Here is a 22,022-nt window from a genome sequence, read left to right as displayed (position 1 = left end):
AAGCTAATAAATTTCATCTACAGTATTAGTGTAAATATTTGAAACATTTTTTCTTTAGGTTGCTCTTCCTGCAGATGAAGATTTTATAGCCCTGAAGCCAAGAACTGGGAAAGCTGCAAAGGTTTGTGTTTTGAATGTTACAGCACATGCAGGAGGGATATCTGGCTGGAACTGCTGGGTATATAAGTAGTTCAAGCAGGTTAACATTTAATAACATGACTACACCCCAGATTTCCTGTGGGGATTACTCATATGGCCTTAAATATATATTTGGTTTCATATTTTTTGAGTGTTGCAGAAAGATGATGCAATGAATCACTCTGTTTCCTCAAGGCACTTTGGACAAAAGCATTATCCAGAGTTCTTTGTAAAAGTCCTTGTTTCAATCTCTGGCATCTGCAAATAGGGCTAAGAAACCCTGGAGAGCTGCTGCCAGTCAGAGTAGACAGTATGTAGCTAGATGGACCAGTGGTCTTACTCTGTATAAGGCAGCTTCCTATGACTTTTCACTTGACCAGCCTTTTTGTTAAAATTGGTTGGAAAGTTCAGTTTAACATTGGAATGAGAATAACAATAATATTATCAGCTGGGACTCATGCTCTCATTCTAGCATTGGGATATTTCCTTGTTGGGTGAAGGTTTTTATTTACATTCTTGTTATGTGTTTCTTCATTAACATGAAGTATAGCAAAATATATTAATGTAGCTTCTTAGAAGAAGGTTAGCAGACAACAGAAGACTTAGGATGGTGGTTTTTAGGCAGCGATAATGTGTTTATCAAAAGTGCTCTATTTCTCAATTTGAACTAGTCATAAATTCCATGTAGACAAGCAATATGGCAAAGCTCTCTTCACAGTGATCTTTTAAGTGTAATTTCCATCATACATGGGGATATCAGTTTCCATAGTTTAGCAGTTGCATTCATTGCAGTATCCCAAGAGATGTACAGTGTTTATAATGTCAAGACAGCTTTCAGAAATGTGCCAGCTTGTGGGGATTAGTATCAGGAGTGCAGTTTCCTATGTTTTGGAGTTTGAAGTACATACGTGAAAAGCCTTTTCAAATAGTGATGATGATGATGATAATATTAAAAAGGCTCCACTCTATTATGAATTCAGGAGAAGCATTGGAGTGATTAATGATCAATTGTTCTAAAATTTTAATACAAACTTACATTCTACTAAGATACTTGACAAAAATTAAGGTGAATGCGTTGATTCTACCCCCCCCCCCAGGAATATCCATTCATTCTCGATGCTTTTCAAAGAGAAGCTATTCTGTGTGTGGATAACAATCAGTCGGTGCTGGTGTCTGCTCATACATCAGCAGGGAAAACTGTGTGTGCAGAGTAAGTAATTCTGTGATGGATTTAAAAATAAATGCAATTGGAGGGGGGCTTTTTGTAAGTTTTTCCAAAATACTCAGTGGTGGAAAGGAAAAAATCACTTGCAGATAACCAGGTGATCTTGGGCTGCTTTTAAAATGTGTATATCACCTCTCCAATTTTGTTGTTCATGGTGTTGGCAGTTGCATTCTTTCTCTACATGAATAGGTGTGGGAGAATCGGGATGTAGAAGAGAGTCTAGAGAGGTTGGGTGTTGGCAGGCTCTCGACTCTTTATTTGCATGGCTAGATTTGCTGTACCACTTGGAAAAGCTTAATTCGGTTTTCCAAAAGTTTTTTTCTTGGAAGGCTGCCTGTAGAAGGGAGGGGAAAGTGATTTTTGCCGGTCCCTAGTAGCACCTCCCTCCCACACTGTTTTGGAGGGCTGGGGGGTGGCACTGGAGGTTGTAGAGGGAGGGGGAATCACTGAAATCCCCACCAGCACCAGCTGGATCCCTCTACTGCAGGCATCCCCAAACTCCGGCCCTCCGGTCCTGTTAGCTAGGGATCATGGGAGTTGTAGGCTAAAACATCTGGAGAGCCGCAGTTTGGGGATGCCTGCTCTACTGGGTCAAAAGCTTTCTGTGGGCAGAAGACAGCGTTCTCTTCACGGAAGGTAAAGTCTGGATCTGATCCTTTGTGTCTCTTGTTCATTTTTATAGATCTGCAGTTCTTAGGTTGTTAGTGTTTGGGGCAGATTGCTAGCAGGTTGTAGAAACACCAAAGAGTGTGGAATTGGAATGCTTGAGATTTTCTCATCCATTCTCCTGTTTTACATTGACTGGACTACTATTTGCATTGATTGGATTTCAGCCTGTAGCTTGTTTCTAAATGTGTCTCCTTTACAAATCTATTGATACCGGTAGATCTAATAGCAATGAGAAATGTTTTGAAGTATCTTTGCTTTTAATGAATGCTCGATCACATATGCCCTGCAGGTATGCCATCGCTTTGGCTTTAAGGGAAAAACAGCGTGTGATATTTACTAGTCCCATCAAAGCTCTCAGTAACCAAAAATATCGTGAGATGTATGAAGAATTTCAAGATGTTGGTCTGATGACAGGGGATGTCACCATCAATCCCACAGCATCTTGTCTTGTAATGACAACGGAGGTAAGTTTGTCTAGGAGTTATCTAGTCCTGACACAGGTTTTCTCTGCTGGAGTGTTGGTGGCTCATATTTATGTTTACAAAGAAGTCAGTCCCACTGTGTTCAATGGGGCTTACTCTTTAGTAAGCGTGTTTAGGATTGCAGTGTGCAATACCCAATTTGTGTTATTGAAGATAAAATAAATAGTTGTCTATAGCAAAATTAACTATGAAAAGTCAATATACTTTGCTATCAATGTATTTTAACTTCCTTCTGTCATTGCACCTTTCCTTGTCTGTAGTCTTAATTCCCATATAGCAACTTTTATTATTATTATTATACTATGGAACCTTGGTTCTCGAACGTAATCTGTGACTCCCAAAATGTTCGAAAACCAAGGTGCGGCTTCCGATTGGCACAGGGACCTTGGAAGCAATAGCCTACAGCCGCATCAGATATTCGGCTGCTGAAAAATGTTCGAAAATTGGAACACTTACTTCCAGGTTTTCGGTGTTCGGGAGCCAATTTGTTCATCAGCTAAGCCGTTTGAGAACTAAGGTTCCACTGTAATAATTAATAATATAATTTTTAAAACTTATATCCCCCCCATCTGACTGGGTTTCCCCAGCCACTCTGGGCAACTTACAACATATATAAAAATACAACAAAACATAAAAAAGAGAATATCCTATACAAGCAACAAACAATAACAATAATAACAGATTACAGTTCTTATAAAATAACCGTCGGCCCCAACTAAACATTTAACCAACCCCAGCCCCAGACCGACAAAAACAAAACATAGGAACCAAAATTAGAACCGTTTAAAACATTGTAAACCATTTTAGCCGGTTGCCCCGACCCAAGAGTTGTTCCAGCAGTGTCCCAGTGGCCTCCCAGGAGCCTTTTAGCTGTGAGTCTGGGCCCCGACTCCTAGGCCAGGTGGAAATGGGAGGGAGCAGGCTTCCTTCCAGCACTCACAGCAGTTGCAATCCTTTGTAAGTAAAGGGTTCATGCAATTTCACTTTAAATCCTGGGCCTTAAAAGAATCTTGCATCACAGTGTTATTTGTAAATAGGGCTTAGATTTTGGCCAATGTATTTATTTCTGCTTATAACCTGCATTGTTCTTTGGGATGAAGGTGAGTTATGGCAGTGGCCTTGTCACAGTCGTCTTTCCTAATTGAAATTTTCAGTTAGATGGCTCATATGCAAATTTCTTTTTCTTTTTAGATTTTGAGAAGTATGCTTTACAGAGGTTCTGAGGTTATGCGTGAAGTTGCTTGGGTTATATTTGATGAAATCCATTACATGAGGGATTCAGGTATTGTATTTTTGCTAATTGTGGATGCTAATTCATGCATGCAGAAACGAGATGGAAATAATGTGATAGTGTGCTGTCTTATAACATTTCCTGTGGGTTTTCTGTTTCTAGAACGTGGTGTGGTATGGGAGGAAACCATCATTTTACTCCCAGACAATGTTCACTATGTGTTCCTTTCTGCCACTATTCCAAATGCACGCCAGTTTGCTGAATGGATATGCCATCTTCACAAACAGGTAAAGTTCCATATGTGAAATAACTTTTGGAATCATATTGCATTAGAAGGCAGTGATTTCTAGAGAATGATGCCTCAGAAGTTTCTAGTTAATTCAGTGACTTCGTTTGGATGTTAAACTGTGGTTAAGTGCTGTGTGAATGAGCCCAACCTCCTGGCTTGCATGCATCACCCCCTGCCCCCTTGGAGGGATTCAGAAGCTTTTTATTTCACTTTTACTTAATGTCTGAACCAGGAATTGTCCCTAACTTCAAATAATGGGCAGATCCTGTGACTGAGCTTGCCTTCACAGGAAGGGAGTCATTCATCTTTGGCCCCTTGTTGAAAAGCCTGTATTGGTAACCTAGCTCATCTGGTTGTAATATAGAAGTTGAACATGTTGAATACACTGTGTACTGCTTATAAAGGCACTATTAATTTTGTAAACACAGTAATGGGTTTATCTCTTCCAGCCTTGCCATGTGATTTACACAGATTATCGACCCACTCCGCTGCAACATTATATCTTCCCAGCAGGGGGAGATGGACTCCATCTTGTAGTTGATGAAAATGTAAGGAATTGTTCAGTTGATTTTGGTGATGCCTGTACTTGTAATGTTAAATGCAAAAATGAAAGATGTGGGGTGAAGAATAAGGTCCAGTAGGCACATCTAAGAGTTTGTGAAAGCCCACTATGATATTTGATACCTTTTAAATTGAACAGCAGATATTGAGCCATAAGCATAAACATGTGCCTTATCTATGGCACATAAATCTTGTGTCATAGCAAAGTCTGCTTTTGAATACCCCTCCTAGTTTCCAAAATGATTTGCCATGCAGCATAAGAGAACAGAAAGCTGAAAATCTTGAGATTCCTCTAGGCTTGCTAATAACTTCCTCTTCTGCCCGGATGATAGGGATCAGTGCTAGGAAAAGGACTTCCTCTATTAGGATATAGAGACAGTCTTTTGTTTAGTTTTGTTTGGTGGTTTTTTTTGTGGGGCTCCTTAAATATTAGATCATATATTCTTATTTAGGCTGAATTCTTTGTTAACACCATGATAGAGTTTCAGCCTCTCTTGAGTGTATGATTCATTTTCATTGTAACTGCCCTGGGTCTCTAGGGCAACAGTTCCGAACCTTTTCAGTATGGTGACCACAAGCCCAAATTTACTTGGAATAGTGACCCATTGATTTATAGTCACGTGAATTTTGGAGCTAAGGTCTTTGACAACCATCAGTTTAATGTATTTTAATGACTAGCTTGCCTATTTTATAACCATTACTTGAGTAACACAAGCAAAACTTTACTTAGCACCCATATTAATGTGGAATTTTGTTGAAAGATTGATAGTACTTGCAAAGGCAATCAAAGTTTTTATGGGAATGTATGGGAAAATTTTATTCCAAAAACATAGAGTTTCACAAACAGTATTAGTTATAACAAACTATGAATGGGCTATTTTGGCAGGCATGAGTAGGATGGCTGAGCTTGCATTTTGCCAATGAGTAGGTCAATACAGGGTTGGAAGATTGTCACATAGCCTCAGATCATTATTAACACATAGCCTGCTTCTGTATTTCATCTTCATAGCAGTTATTGCTGAAAAACTTGTCTTGCAAAGATAGGCGCTACCAAATGGCAGTACCACAGGTGTTGCTCCATCAGCAAGATCAGGGTATTCAGTAGTATTTGAGTAGTTTTGTTAACATGAAGCCAAAATTCAGATAATTCAGCTGCCCAGAGTGGCTAGGGAAACCCAGGCAGATGGGCGGGGTATATTTCATTTATTTGTTTATTTATAACCTTGCGTCTAAATTTTTTTAGTTGAGAGTCCTATCACTTGACAGCTCAATGAGTTGTTCTTTTACACAGACAACTTTGTAACATCAGTTGCTAATGGGTTTCACACCCACTCAAGCTTCTCCGCAGAAAAGTATTGGGCAAATTTTGACTAAGCAAACTTCAAATCACCCTTGAATAAGCTATTAACTAACTTGGTTTGCCACAAGGCCCTCCCACAGTGAGCTATCACTGGATGTGCTGCCAGCACATTATAATGTGCCATCAAAACCAAGTTGTATCATCATGACAGTTAAGGACTCAAAGCAGTAATTATGTTGGATTTCCTTATAAAGCCTGAATCCCGCTGGCAGTTAATGACACCCAGGTTGGGGAACACTGCTCTAGGGAGCTGTGCCGTTGCGCTGTGACTTTTAAAATACAGGGTTTTCTAGTTTCTGTGGGATCATGAGGTTTTTCACCTTTCCCTTCCAACAGCCACTTGGTGTACAGTGGCTACTGCACATGCTCAGTGCTCATTGGGCTGTTTGGGGTTGTTCCCCTCCTAATGAGCTTTTTTCTGAGGTGGATTTTTTTGTACTTCTGGGATTTCCCCTCTCTTGCATTTGGATGGTGTTGTTTACATGTCAATAAAGTTCTCTTTCCCTCCCTCAGGGTGATTTTAGAGAAGATAATTTTAACACGGCCATGCAAGTCCTTCGAGATGCAGGTGATTTAGCTAAAGGGGACCAAAAAGGCAGAAAAGGAGGAACAAAAGGTGGGTATTAACATTTCAGTGTAAAATGTGTTGTGAGATAAGCAGCTACTGCACTTACAGCAGTGAAAATTAATATATTCTGCCCCCCCAATCCTTCCACAACATTTATACTTATTTCTGACTTTGCTGTCTTCATAGGTCCATCAAATGTTTTTAAGATTGTAAAGATGATAATGGAAAGAAACTTTCAACCAGTAATTATATTCAGTTTCAGTAAGAAAGATTGTGAAGCGTATGCCCTTCAAATGACAAAACTGGACTTCAATACAGGTGTGTACTAACAACTTCCTGCATATACTTCTAATAGATGGTTTACTTAACAACGACCAAGATCTAAGCGGCTTATGGTTGTATTCAACTAAATTCCTCTTTGAATGGACTCGTTAAAAGGAATGTCTATGATAAACATAGGTCCATTCATTCAATAGGTCTCTTCTTAGTTGGACACAACACTTAGTCTCAAGTCAGGTGTTGTGTGCTAACCTTTTTTATTTCCAAAACATGGCTTTTGAGACTTCCTCTGATTCAAAAGCAGTTTGCTTTGTAGAATGTGGAACTGTTGTTTAAGACAGAAACTAGTCCCCTTGACTCACAGAGTTAGGATCTTGTTACTGTACTGTGGATTTCAGCACGCAACGTGACAGTGGTTTTTGCAAAAATGCTGTGTCTTTTCACAATAGTACAGTTTGCAAAATAAAATGTCTTTTTTTATTTATGCACTTTACTCATAAAAATATTTAAATTAATTACAGTTTGAATCTCTTTGTGTGCTTGGAGCATTGCAAGAGCACACTGCTGCTGAGCTCATTTTCCACAGTAAGAGTTATATGTGTCATGCTCCCAGGAGAGCTCTTTTGCCACCAACTGCAGGACTGCAGAAGAGAAAAGTAACCTGCCAATTCTTTAACAATTTCTCCAGCATTTCATTGTTTGACAGATGAAAAAAATGGTCGATCCCAGAATTTTTGCATGTTCTTTTTTTACGTATAATTTAATGTATTCTCATATAAACTTATTAAAAGTGCCAGAATCTGACTTATTTATGTTTCCTGTATTTACAATTCTATAATGGGTATGGTGTACAGGGTTCTTTAAAGAACCCAGAGCAGCCTCTGAGCTGTGTACCATGGCAAGAGAAACATCTTACCTATTTATCCCACATCCCCATTACTATTTATGAGTCAAGTTATTTTCTACATATATATTTTTAGTGGGATTTTTGGTGGTACTTTTGTATCTTTTGGGTTACAAGCATGATTTTTTATATATAGAACAAAAATGTTTATGCAGAGATTTTTTCCTTTTTTCAGATGAAGAAAAAAGAATGGTTGAAGAAGTGTTTAATAATGCAATTGACTGTTTGTCTGATGAAGACAAAAAACTTCCTCAAGTGAGTGCTTAAGGATAATTAAGACTGTTCAGAATTCTCAGACCATTATTGTGCATTTTGAAAGTGGGACATTAAAGTGAGTTTATGCTACATGGCCACCAAAAAGTAATGCACAACATCTGTTTCCATCTTAACATTCATAAATGAGTTTTAAAAAATAAAGCTCTGTATAATGTTGAATGGCCTGACTGGAATCCTAGGCAATGTAGACAAAACTATGGAAAGCAAAGTTCTGATGATGTGTTCAACGGATGTAAGAGCTGACTCTTAGATTGCTCTCTTTTTGACCTTCAAGGAAATCCATGAATTCATTAGCTCATTGAAATTGAAGTTCATGTAGCCACACATGCCTAAATTAGTGATCTGCGGACTCTAAGAAAAAAGCCAGTCTTTGTAAATCCTCCTTTCAGTTAGCCTGGAGAAAATACTTGCTTACCACAAGCAGTTAGGCAAGTGACTACTTACAAGCCTGAGAAATCTATGCAATTAGGTTGGATTCCTTCTTTTGTGGGTAAAATATGTGATCCATATTTGTTCTCAGGTTGAGCATGTTCTTCCACTTTTGAAGCGAGGCATTGGAATCCACCATGGGGGGTTGCTTCCTATTCTAAAGGAAACCATAGAAATACTTTTCTCTGAAGGATTGATCAAGGTATGTACTATTAGGCATATATTGGTATTTTCCTTCACTTTATGAGTGTCCTTACACATTGGATCTTTGTCACCACAGAATGCACCATGAAACACCAGATTATAAATTAAAAACCACAGCAAATTCCTCCATAAAGTGCTTTTTAGGAGCTTTATAGCTGTTAATTGCTGGGTTTTGTGATGCAGTCATACGGACAGGGCATTTATCTCTGAACTAAACTAATGTGTGCAATATTGTAAGGTCCTACTCAGCAACAAATACTGCAAAGGGGACAAAGGCATGAGTTGAGCGAGAGCTGAAGGAACATTCTTGCTGACGAACACTGTAAGAATCAAATGTTTTTCTACAACTTCCTCCTTGACTTGAAGAGCAAGAGAATTTTTGACAGATCCTTTCATTTAATTTTTGCGACTTTCTCACATTCAAGCCAGCTGATAACTAACAGACACATCTACCTCTCTTTGTTGCCCATGCTACAGAATAGCTTAGAGCCCTCTGCCTGTTACTGTTCTGATGCAGAAGGGCATGGCTAATAAATATATATACTTGGGATCAGCGGTAAAACACTGGTCAGGTAATAAACATCTGGAAGCCAGATGCCCCATAGCCTTCAGTCGCCTAGCTTTATTCTGAATTTGGGTTATAGACCATCCAAATGTAGGGAAATTTAGTTCAGTCTTGTTCATCTCATGTTCCAAAACAGAGTTACTTTGTTCTTATTCATTGCTTTGCTTCCATAGGCCTTATTTGCAACTGAGACTTTTGCTATGGGAATAAACATGCCAGCAAGAACAGTGCTGTTCACAAGTGCCCGGAAGTTTGATGGGAAGGATTTCCGATGGGTAAGCAGATACAGCATGCTGGATAAGCAAGATGCTGTAACACATAGTTCAAGTCATGTACAATCACTTAGGTTTATGACCCATCAGTCTGAGTACAGAAAGCTACCATTAGCATGCTGAGCTTAATTTCAGGGTTTCCTTTGTTGCTGATTCTAAAGACACTGTCTCCAAACATTTACATGTTGTTGCTTGGATTTCGCCTTCTGTTTATTTTTTTTATACACACACTTTGTTTCACCAGTTCTTTGTTACTTCACAAACCTTAAGACAGCTGCTTCAGTTTTCTGCTATTGCCTCCCTTCTCTCTGTTTGTAAGCCTACTTTTGGAATACTGAAATACTGTTGGCACCATCATTTCCTATATGCAAAAAATGCTTTAAAAATATAGCTTCTTACTCAGCCTTTGTATCCTCTCCTCCTGCCTCGTCTCTCATGTAGCTTCCCTCCCATTTGGACCGAGAGCCTTGACTTCTTTTTGCACGTGTGCCTATTTGTCTGATTTTGTTATCTTTCAGATCACCTCAGGCGAATATATTCAGATGTCTGGTCGTGCCGGACGTCGAGGCATGGATGATAGGGGAATAGTTATTCTGATGGTGGATGAGAAGATGAGCCCAACAATTGGAAAACAACTTCTTAAGGTATCTTGATCTCTGACAAGAATATTGCTAAAGGTGTATAAAGAGCATAATGTGAATTACTGCTCTTTAATTTTAACTTTCCTCCAACAGTAGTTACTGTAGTGATATGTTAATCCTGTATTTCATTTAGGATAATACTTGTGCAAGGTTATGCTGCTGGTTGGTTTTTGCATTGGTCCTCCATCCTCCAGTCAGCTGAAGTACAGATCTTAACCTGTAATCTTTATGTGAATCAGAAGCTGGCCCTAGACTTCCATTTTTCATAACCGGAGGTTATGTTATGTTATGTTATGGAGGTTATGTTTTGTTATTACATTTGATAACAAAACAGCCCTATAGTAACATCTTGCTATAGATAAGAGTGAATTCAGACTAGAGTGATGTGGCACATTATGTGCATAATGTGGTGAATGTTTGGTTTTGGGTTTTTAATGTTCTCCCTAGGGTGGAGAACGCATTGCACAAAAAAGAATGTGAGTTTCCCAATTACTTCCGTACACGTTGCAGTTCCACATCTGTAATACAACTCACCCTTTGTCCTAATGTCCCACTGTGTTTCTACACCAGGCATCCCCAAACTTTGGCCCTCCAGATGTTTTGGACTACAATTCCCATCTTCCCTGACCACTGGTCCTGCTAGCTAGGGATCATGGGAGTTGTAGGCCAAAACATCTGGAGGGTCGCAGTTTGGGAATGCCTGTTCTACACCAACGGCAGCAAGTGTGATGTGAGGAAATATCATAGTAAGATGCTGGGAAATGGAATAATCTGCACTACATGTTTTGAAGTAGGAGGAACTTTACACTGGCCTGCCATCTTTGGTGGCAGACCCATGTTGATTGCAGCATTTTGTACTTCCTTATAGGGCAGAAAATGAGCACCTTGTATACTCTAGTTGCTTTCATTGGAAGATGCCAGTAATAACGTTCTATTAATCTCTGTAATGCTCACTGTAATGCTCACTACTTGGAATTGTCGTTGTAGTGGGAAACTGTCAGAAAATGGCATTTCCCCTCTCCTTTGAATCCATGAGGTGCATTGCTTCTAAAGGCTTCATGACAGTGAGCACAGAAGGCGGTGGTTAAACTACCATATTTTTCCATGTATAAGACTAGGTTCTTTTCCTAAAAAATAATGTCCAATATTTGGGGGTGTCTTATACATGGGGGCCATCTCCCCCTAAATCTGAGTCCCCAAAATAGGGGCATCTTATACATGGGGGCATCTTATAGCTGGAAAAATACAGTATATTAAGTAAAATTGAGCAAGTTGTATGTGTATGCTGGTTTAGATCGCAAACTGTGTTAAGGGCCAACACTTTATCCTACAGCACAACAAACGTTTATGGTTAATCTTAGTTGTGGCTAATGTGTTCCACATTGGGGAAAACAGAGCAGTATTATCTTACTTCCATTCAATTAACAGACTGTTTCAAGAAAGGTCAGCTGGAAAGCTTAATTTGCAATGCAGGTTTGAGTCCTAAGAAGTTTGGCAAAATGAAAGAAAGCATGGATCTCTGAATTGCTCATTTTATAGACTGGGATCCCAAGAGGCCTGCGCCTGCATGCATGCAAGCATTTCCATGAAGGGTGAGAGATCCTGCTTTTCAGAAGGCCATGGTGCCTCATGCCTCATTGAATAGTTCTCCCAAAAGTCCCCCCTAAGCTAGAGGAATGATTTTTCAGGGGACACGTAAGGAGAGCAGTCCTGAAGAGCTGCAGTACACATGCAGATGACTGTACACTGCCTTGACTCCATGCAGTAATTGGTAAACCTTCCCAGGGTTGGTTGGGTTTTTTGCAGGGTTTTCTTTTGTAGCAGCTTAGTTTTATAAAATGACAATTCATTTGGAAATATAATTTACCTAGGCTGGAATCCTGAACATATGTCTTTTTAATCTGTTGAAACTTGTGGGAGTTGAACATGATTCTGTGACCTCTTTGGCTCACAACTAGTGGCACTTCCCACGCTTCGGTCTGCCAGATGCTCCATTTTAAATAACTGGCTGCCCTTGTGAAGAACGCTGTGGGTACTTCATGACAAAAGCACCTCTCAAACACAGGGGTTACTAACCAGTTGCGAAACTACATATCTCACCGCCCTTACTATTGGCTATTCTGGCAGTGGCTGGAGGGAGTTGGGAGTCCCACACCATGAGGAGGTCCACAGGTTAGCCACCCCTGCTGCTCTGTTGTGTTCATTCCCATTCAGTTTTCCTTCATATTATTTCTTACTGGAGGAGCCTGTATTTTACATTTGACCCCCCAAAGCCAATCTCTTGTTGGAAATCGTCTCCTGATCTCTGTGTTTATGACAAGACAGAGACACAAACCTCCAAGCTGCTGGGAGTGGAATCTGTCCAGCTGTGTAGAGCCCATGTGTAAACATCAGCTGAACACACAGACTTAATTGCAGGCTTGTCTGGTTTTGCATCAAGCTCATTCGCATATGTTTCCAAGTATCTACATGTGTGGGCAGGCTTTGAAAACTTTACTGACCTCAGTTTGCCAAGGGATGTGACCTGCCAGCCCAGAGCCTGGCATGGATGAATAGCCAGGGCAGTTCAGCAGCAGTCAGTATGTTCAATGCTTTGCTACTCAGGGCACAGCAGCTAGAATAATTTCAATTCAAACCCATTTTTAAATGTTTGTTCCGGGCAGGCTTATTTTACATTAGGCTTAAATCTATCAGGCAGCATATCACGGACTTGCATTTCAGGAAGCTACAGTATCACGTCCTTAAATCTGTATGTAGTTCCTCTATCTATATAGTAGAATTACATGCATTCTGACAATGGTATCTTATAGGTTGTTTTCGTTATCAAAATTTTAAAATTATTTGCAATCAGGGTTGCCCCTAAAGAAACACACCAGAAGTGACAGCAGTTATTCAGTGCTTCTAGAACAGTGGTGGCAAAGGGTGGACTGGATCTGGACCTCCCCATCCCCCATTTTGCCAATCACAGTGGACTTGGCTGAGGTGCCAGAACCAGCATTACTAGGGTTGCAGGCTGCTAGTTTTGCACCTTCTGGGAAACAGCACTGAAAGAGGTTGCATCTGCCTTCCCTTTTACACAAACTGCAGTTAGGTGTTGTAGTGGGGGTTGGCGATAATCAGCCATTCCTGTAATAGTTTGGAAGTAAAGAGAGAAGAAGGGTAATAAATGCAGTTCAGGGCTTCAGAGCAGTGAAGAGAACTTGCATCTGAGTAGGCCTGCTTAAGTGCACACGTGTCCTTAGGTCCTCTTCCACATTGAGGATTAGGGCTGGGAGGCAGATGAAGAACATGATGGCTCAGAGTCTTACAGGAGAAGGCGGCTGCAGTGGGGGGAAATGTCTGGAAGGCAGCACACATGAGCAGTGGTGCCAGGGAACTTGAGGGGTGGCTATGGCAGCACCTGGTTTTCTTGGGGTTTCTTCAGCCTCTTCCTAGCATCCAAGCGCTTCTCATTACTCTGTTCCTGCTCATCAAATGGCTTGAGTTGGGTGTGTTTGGAGTGTGTGAATTTCATTCCCACCAGGGTGCAGAGGTTTGAAACCTTGCCCAGCATCATGATGAGACAAAGCAAATGGTCTGCTCATCAGGTCAGTGATGTGATGAGTGGAGAGGGGGCAATGACCTCTCTGCCTCCATGTCAGAAGCTCTGCCTCCCCAGTCAGAGGCAGTACACTTCTGAATGCTAGTTGCTGGAAGCCACAGAAGGGGAGAGTGCTCTTGTGTTTGGACCCTGATTGCAGGTTTGCCACAGGCAACTGGTTGGCCATTGTGAGATCTGGATGCTGGACTGGATGGCCCATTGGCCTGATCCAGCAGGCTCTTCTCACATGTCCCTGTGTACTATTCATACTAGTTTTTAATTGTATTTTATTGCTTCTTTTATTTCTTACTGTATTTGAATTCTATCTGTCTTTTAAAAAGCACTGTAGCTTTTAGCACAGATCATTACAGTTGCTGAACAACAGGCAGGATTAGGTTCCCTAGCAATTTTCAAGTGGTCGGTGGGGAGGAGGTTTGGCGTTCCTGAGCATTCACTCTTTCTCTGAAAATTTAAAGCCCAGCAGCAAAATGCAGGGATTCCTGTAAAGAAGAAGAAAAAACAGACTATGCAAGATAGGCGTTGGTCCACCCTGTGTCATATAGTTTGAAGCCTACGTAGCTATGCTTGGTGCGCTTTTCCATCTCTGGAAAATGTTGAGCTGTTAGTTTTTCCCCTTTTTCTTTGCCCACTCTGCAGGTGCCAGATTGCTTTATTGCCAAAATTAAGTTACTTGGCAACTGCTTTGTGTTTGCCAAATTGGTCATAGTGCAGTATTTTATGGTGTGCTTTTTAGTTAAAAAAGAAAACAAAACTGGGCGGGAAGGATGTTAAAGTAAAAGTGTTAGTTAAATGTTTATTATTTTAGCCATTAAGGCCATAACAACAAGTAGTTTGTGTGAAAATGGGAAACTTCCTGGGAAGCTGTCATCAGTTTTAGGTGTAATGCAAGATGCACACATTGAATAAAACACACCTCAAAGCCCTGAATTCAAGTCTTTATTTTTCTTCCTTCACTGACAGGTTCCTTGAAGTCACAAACTACAGTTGGCAATCTGGTTCTATCCATCTCCTGCAATTTGCAATAACCTTTTGTAATTGGCATCCTACAACCATACAAAGGGGGTGGGACATGTGTTTTGAGATAACTTTGGGCCAGTTCAGTCCTCCTGGTAAACCTCATGGTTTATCATGACAGAAACAAGTTGCAGTAAGCCTTTATGTCACCTGCTTCTCCTGCCACCAGCACAATTGTGAGGAGAGGCTTTTGCTTCCATTTTTTATTAACTGCAATTTAGTGTTATAATTCAACCTTGGTTAATCTTTGCTATGGTTTGTTTCAAACAAACCAGCTTCATAACCCATGATATAATAATAATAATAATAATAATAATAATAATAATAATAATAATAATAATTTATTATTTATACCCCGCCAATCTGGCCGGGTTCCCCCAGCCACTCTGGGCGGCTTCCAAAAAAACAGAAATTCTAAAATACAGAAATCTATCAAACATTAAAAGCTTCCCTAAACAGGGCTGCCTTGAGATGCCTTCTAAAGGTCTGGTAATTGTTCTCTTTGACCTCTAGTGGGAGGGCATTCCACAGGGTGGGTGCCACTACCGAGAAGGCCCTCTGCCTGGTTCCCTGTAACTTGGCTTCTCGTAATGAGGGAACCGCCAGAAGGCCCTCGGAGCTGGACCTCAGTGTCCGGGCAGAACGATGGGGGTGGAGACACTCCTTCAGGTATACCGGACCGAGGCCGTTTAGGGCCTTAAAGGTCAACACCAACACTTTGAATTGTGCTCGGAAACGTACTGGGAGCCAATGTAGGTCTTTTAGGACCGGTGTTATGTGATCTCGGCGGCCGCTCCCAGTCACCAGTCTAGCTGCCGCATTCTGGATTAGTTGTAGTTTCCGGGTCACCTTCAAAGGTAGCCCCACGTAGAGCGCATTGCAGTAGTCCAAGCGAGAGATAACTAGAGCATGCACCACTCTGGAGAGACAGTCAGTGGGCAGGTAGGGACTCAGCCTGCGTACCAGATGGAGCTGATAAACAGCTGCCCTGGACACAGAGTTGACCTGTGTCTAAAATGACTCCCAGGCTGCGCACCTGGTCTTTCGGGGGCACAGTTACCCCATTCAGGACCAGAGAGTCCTCCACACCCGCCTGCCTCCTGTCCCCCACAAACAGTACTTCTGTCTTGTCAGGATTCAATCTCAATCTGTTAGCCGCCATCCATATGAAGTTGGACTTGTTTCAAACAAACCATAGTGAAGTTTAACCATAGTTTTATGAGGTTGGAATGATTTCCACCTCATATCCACCCCAGAGGGAAGGAGTAAATACACAAGCTTGAGGCTTCTTGCACCTCAGTCCCAACACAGCCATCCTTGACTTGTCATGATGTCTTGAACCAGCTTTGTCTTCTGTTGAGTACCAGCAAAACTTTGACGTATGGTCCAACCTTCGTTGAATAGTTGAAGTATAGGACTGGGGGGATGTAGGTTCAAATATATCCCAGCTTGGCAATGATGCTAGGTGACTTTGAGCCAGCCCTACACTCTCATTGTAAAGTATGTCATAGGCCTGCTGTGAGGATTGACAGAACAGAAAGCAATGTAAACGTATTGAGTGCCTTGAGGAAACATGGGATTTAATAAATAAATTGCCTCAAAATAAACTCCCTTCTTAGAGCATTACAAAATAACTAGCTGACAATGATTGGTATTCCAGTCTACATCATTGGTATTCCAATTCTACATCAATGGGAAGGTCTTTCACCCTCAAGGAAGAAAAGAACGACTTTTACCATTATTAAGCTGAGCTATCATAGGCCCTCATCTTCTCCCCTCTCTCTTTCCCTTGTGTGCTTAAGTTCATTGTTTCTATCGTGGTTTGTTTAAACCACAGTTTCCTGTTAGTTCCAAATGTGTGAACCGTGCTGTAATCTTGGTTTCTTAACTAGGATGTGAAAGCAGCATTTCTGCAGTACCAGACTCACAACTGGGAAGTTACAGATAACACAGAAAGGTCAAACTAGGTTATTGCATGCAAGACAGTGCAAGCAATGATAAACTTTTCTCAGCTTTTATTAGATTGATAAACATGATCTCTCAAGTGCGAAAGGCCCTAGTCCAGTAACTTTTCTTTGCACGTGAATTTCTCCCATTTCTGCGAATGGCAGAATGGCAGCTGTTCCATAGGCAACACATTCCCTGCCATTCTCAGGTAAGCGTTACAGAGATCCACTAGGTTTGTCTGTCTCTTTGTAACGCTTACCTTGAAATACCATCCTAGGACACTTGCACGATGCTTGCAATATATAAATTGCATGTGAACAAACAGTGGTACCTTGGTTTATGACCATAATCCATTCCAGAGGTCTGTTCGTAAACCAAAACAGGTTGTAACCCAAGGCACGCTTTCACCAATGGGGTCTCAAAAAAAGGGGGGGAAGAGTCATGACCCCCCCAAAAAAGTTCATAAACCAAAAAAAATGGTTTGTAATCCAAAACAAAAAAAAACTGGTCGTAATCCAAAAAAAATTCACAAACCGGGAAATTTCCAGGTTTGAATTGGTCAGAATCCAAAATGGTCATAAACTAGGCTGTTCGCAAACCAAGGTACCACTGTACTGTAAAGAATAATTTGGGGCTTCGAAATGTCAGGCTTCCGTTTGTATTCCCAAGATAAAATGTTTTAAACATGAATGCTGCCTGCTTTTGCTTATCTAATTTCTCTATTTTAGGGATCTGCTGACCCTCTCAACAGTGCTTTCCATTTGACATACAACATGGTATTAAATTTGCTGCGTGTGGAAGAAATTAACCCAGAATACATGTTAGAGAAATCTTTTTACCAATTCCAACATTACAGAGCTATTCCAGGAGTAGTTGAAAGTAAGTTATGTGAAATACTTAATCGTTTCGTCAATTTGCCGACTGTGATTTATATTCCATGGGCTTACCTGCACAGTATTCGCCACAGAGCCAGTTAATCTGTTACTAATGAATATGAATTTAGTTGACAAAAACCATTATTTGCTCCAACTGCCAGGATCCTAAAAGCTTGGGAATGTTCCGTGGATTTTTCTGTCTTTAATAACAGATGACCTTCCTTTCTAAAGGAATTTGACATCTTGCTTCTGGAGTGGGTGGAGGCAGGAGATTGTTGTTGAAAGAAGACAATCCCAAAGTCTCCTTGGATATACAGGACTCATTGCTTGCTTGTCAGATCCCCAGCCACTGTGTATAGCTGAAGGAAGGTTTCAGATGTTCAAATCTTTAACAAACTAAGTGTTGAATGCTGCGAATGCAGCTTTCTGACAAGCATCCCTATACATTGCACCTGTTTGCTGGCACAGTTCCGTTGCATTCACACTTTGTGTGTTATATTTTCTAGCATGTGCACTTCAGTGTGCACTTAAATAAATTGTATTGAAAGGGAGCGTCAAATATTCTCCAACAAAATAATTTTTAATAGTAAGCCAGTACCCTTCTCTGCATGGGTGCAACACCCAGAGGCAGCCTCATAGAGCAGGCATCCCCAAACTGCGGCCCTCCAGATGTTTTGGCCTACAACTCCCATGATCCCTAGCTAACAGGACCAGTGGTCGGGGAAGATGGGAATTGTAGTCCAAAACATCTGGAGGGCCGAAGTTTGGGGATGCCTGTCATAGAGGATAGAAGGATGCTCTTTCACGCCCCCTCCCCCCCCCCCGTAGGCATTCTGGCCCTGCAACAAGTTATTCCCTGTAACACCCAACACCCTGGGGTATTGAGGGCCCCTGCCAAGGAGAGGAAGGAAAGGGAGATGCTCTGTGGGGGATTCTTATACATACATACATACATACATACATACATACATACATACATACATACATACGGATAGTGTGTTTCCTTGAGGAATCCTCTTGTCCATGGTTTGCTACAATATTGTGTGCTTCATATGATCTGTTTATTTTGCAATATTTATTTGCAGAGGTCAATAAGTTGGAACAGCAGTACAATGAGATTGAAATTCCAAATGAGGAAAATGTGGTCATTTACTATAAAATCAGACAACAGCTGGCTAAGCTGGGTAAAGAAATAGAAGAGTACGTTCACAAGCCAAAGTACTGCTTGCCATTTTTACAGCCAGGGAGGCTGGTAAAAGTAAGTTGTTTCCCTCCTCCACTTCTGTATTTTTGTAATGTGCATTCTGCTAAAGAATAAACACAAGCATTTTACCACCCAGTTCTTCTACGAGGCTCCTGTGCCATCATAACGTAGGGGTTTTGCACCTGTGGGTCTTAACACTCCATTAAGGAGATGCACAAGGTACATTTATTAACAGTAAGTAGTAATAACTACTATATAATGAAACATTTCAGAAACAGCACAATAAAATTATTAATAATATCAAAACATGTCGTCATACCAAGAAAAATATCCACAGGAAAGAAGAGGAGTATCTCCGAAGTTCACATTGTTAATTTTGTATTTATTTGTGTTCTGTTATCTAGAGTTTCCTCACTCCTCCCTCATTCATATAAATTATATGTTTTGTTAGGAGTATGTTTCTGAGAGTTTTGCTTTATGTGCGGTATTTGCTTTATCTGTTTGTTTCGGGACATTCAGCATAATTAGGAAAAAAATATTATTTCTAAAACTTAGTTCGTCATTTCCCCCCTGAAATTGGAAAAGTCATTTCTAGTCTTGTTTATAAAGAAAATACCTTCCTACCGTCACCCATGCACAGCTAGCTCCACGATGGGTCATATTGCTGCCTCTCTAATACTAGGCATTCCACTACATAGGAGATTAATGTGATATAGCTTGAGAACTGATAATGAAATGATCCCACCCAACTGCCCACGATTTGCGGGGTTATCCTACCCCTCCACAGCCAAATGGGTTGTGGGACAGAGAAAAGAAGCAGGGAAAGCCCTGTTGCAGTAGCTGACTTCCACTAACAGGACTGGTTACTTGAATCCAGCCCAAATGACCAGCATATTGCTGTTTGGCAGCTGTTTACACATGTAGCTGTTACATTTATTGATTGTTAATTTTATTGCCTTGAATCCACATTTGCCACCCTACAAACAAAAGGGCTTCTGCTGGAGCGGTGGAGTGGGGCGGGCGTGTGCAATTTTCACTGATTTCTCAGCTGTCCTTGAAGTGAACAATGTAATTACCAACTTTCTTTCCAAATTCACTGCAACCGTCTGTTATACAAATGATGTCATTTCCCTTAAGGTCAGAATATGTTATAAATTATTGTTTCAGATGCAGCTTTATATACAAGCTTGATTTTGGTTTTAGGTGAAAAATGAAGATGATGACTTTGGCTGGGGCGTGGTGGTGAACTTCTCCAAGAAATCAAATGTGAAGGTAAAACAATATCCAATGGCCTTTTCTTCCACTGGTAGATAAATATATACCTGACTGACAAAAAGCCATATTTTAAAATGACACTTTAAAGTTCAGAGTTCATACCTAAAATGCTGCCATCTGCTCAAGGAATCCTGTATTTCCCTGTGCTTTTTTTATTGCCAGTATTCGAACGACTTTTCATATTTAGATGCCATGTAAACTCTTTAAAGTGGGAATAATGTCCCTAGATTTTCTAGCACTGCCTACTCTCACTCGCTGTTTTGATTAATTTTTAAGATATTGGTGGTACCCAGATAATGTGGATTTTTGTACGTGTGTGTGTGTGTGTAAAAGGACAGACTGAAGAACAGTAGAATGGTGACAGGATAACTACTACTACTACTTATTATTATTATTATTTTAACTTGCATCTTTCTCTTTTTCCCTGCATAATGCACACTGTATGTTACCAGCAGATTTTAAGAAGACTCCCTTTTGGAGTTTCTGCATGACATACTTGGCTACCTGTTTTAAAGTGCAGCCAGTACTGATGATGTAACCTGGTATTGGTTGTTTTGTGTGCCCTTAGAGTATTTTATGCATATGTCAGCCTGTTCCAATTTTGAGGAAACAGCACATGTTTTTAAGTGTTGGCTTAAAACTGCTTTTCCACATATGGGTTGCATTTTCAAATGCAGTTCAGATGACACTAGTAAACAGAGCTCTTTAAGCCAAAATTAAAACAGCTGCTGTAAATATCTTTTGTACGAAATAGGATGGTATTATTCACGACTGTCTTTATGAATAAATACTTTGATTATTGGGTAATCTAATAGTGGAACAAATCATGTGTTTCTGTTTACAACTGGCCATTTTAAAGCTATCTGTGATACAGTGTGAAATTCTTACAATGTCTTCTGATAGTCCTCCTCACATGCTATGCCCTGTCAAGCAAAGCCTCTTTTCTTTTCTCAAAAGGAAGTGAGAGGCAAATATCCTTAGCATGCTGTATGATGAGGTGAGGTGTTTCACTTCTTGCCCTCTGATTTGATCCTTTGCCAACAGGCCTTTGCTATATCTGTCTTTTATATATAAATACTTGAAACGCAGCCATTGGCAACTAAATTGTGGTCTAGGTGAGCAACAGTAACCACAGATCCCTTTCTGGCAAATACCTGCCCCTGGTTGCCTCCCAGCATAAAGCAAAATACCCCGCCTCTTCCAAGTTTTCTATGCATCAGGGAGAACTCTGAATTGGCTTCACACTATGCTGGTTGGGACTTGAGCGAGACAACGGCTACCCATCTCCCAAGTTCTTAGGATTAGAACTTGGGGGAAGGAGGAGGTCTTCCAAGAACCTCTTCCAAGATACTGTGAAAGATTCTTAGTGTTCATGAGTGCCTCAAAAACTGGGTGTGGGAAGAGAGGCCAGGTCCTCTCTTGAGCCTTCTGCACATGCCAGTCAATTGGGGTGGGGGGGTTGAGCAGAAACCAGCAGTTACCACAAATAATAGCTGGCCCAAATCTACAGCTCAGGTCACTTTAGGAGAAGCAGCAAAGCTCCCAAGAATCCTAATGACCTTTTTGGTTTGACCTGCTAGCATGACCCTCTTATTTCTTTTCCTGTTTATCTTTTTAAAAAGTCATACATTTGCAGCAGAGATGATAGGGAAACCTTGCAAACAAAGCAGTTAGCAAACTTTTCATGGTTTCCCCCACTTACTCTAAATTTTGTCCATTAAAAGAAATATTGCTACTTATTAGGCTTGCTGAAACAATCTGCTTTACTGGATTTTGTCCTTCCTTATCCATAATTTTTGTTAGAAATTAAACAGTTTTGTATATTAATCCTTTAAAAACTCCTGGGTGTGTAATATTTAGACCTGGTGATTTGTCAGTTTTTGGTTTGTCAATAAGGCTTTAGCTCTAAAACTTCAGCTCTTGTCACAAACTGTTATCCTCAGTTCTTCAGATTCCCTTCTTGGGAAAAACATTATGGCAGTTATATAATTTGCCCTCCATTTCCACAATGAA

At 40.6% G+C, this 22,022-nt stretch overlaps 1 protein-coding gene across 1 annotated transcript in view; it reads left to right on the top strand.

Moving 5' to 3' along the window:
- Positions 1–22,022, top strand: part of MTREX (Mtr4 exosome RNA helicase) — a 48,931-nt gene that overhangs the window by 4,417 nt on the left and 22,492 nt on the right. Inside the window, exons 4-18 of the mRNA XM_035100579.2 lie at positions 59–121; positions 1,236–1,348; positions 2,322–2,496; positions 3,706–3,796; positions 3,908–4,032; positions 4,484–4,582; positions 6,469–6,571; positions 6,710–6,841; positions 7,882–7,961; positions 8,503–8,613; positions 9,354–9,455; positions 9,971–10,096; positions 17,384–17,534; positions 18,616–18,788; positions 19,938–20,006. Of these exons, the coding sequence (XP_034956470.1) occupies positions 59–121; positions 1,236–1,348; positions 2,322–2,496; positions 3,706–3,796; positions 3,908–4,032; positions 4,484–4,582; positions 6,469–6,571; positions 6,710–6,841; positions 7,882–7,961; positions 8,503–8,613; positions 9,354–9,455; positions 9,971–10,096; positions 17,384–17,534; positions 18,616–18,788; positions 19,938–20,006 (1,713 nt within the window). The remainder of the gene's footprint in view (positions 1–58; positions 122–1,235; positions 1,349–2,321; positions 2,497–3,705; positions 3,797–3,907; positions 4,033–4,483; positions 4,583–6,468; positions 6,572–6,709; positions 6,842–7,881; positions 7,962–8,502; positions 8,614–9,353; positions 9,456–9,970; positions 10,097–17,383; positions 17,535–18,615; positions 18,789–19,937; positions 20,007–22,022) is intronic.

Source organism: Zootoca vivipara, chromosome 11 (genome assembly GCF_963506605.1).
Source record: "Zootoca vivipara chromosome 11, rZooViv1.1, whole genome shotgun sequence".
Lineage (NCBI taxonomy): Eukaryota > Metazoa > Chordata > Lepidosauria > Squamata > Lacertidae > Zootoca > Zootoca vivipara.
Note: the sequence above shows the minus strand (reverse complement) of the source record. Positions and strands in the feature narration are given on the sequence as shown.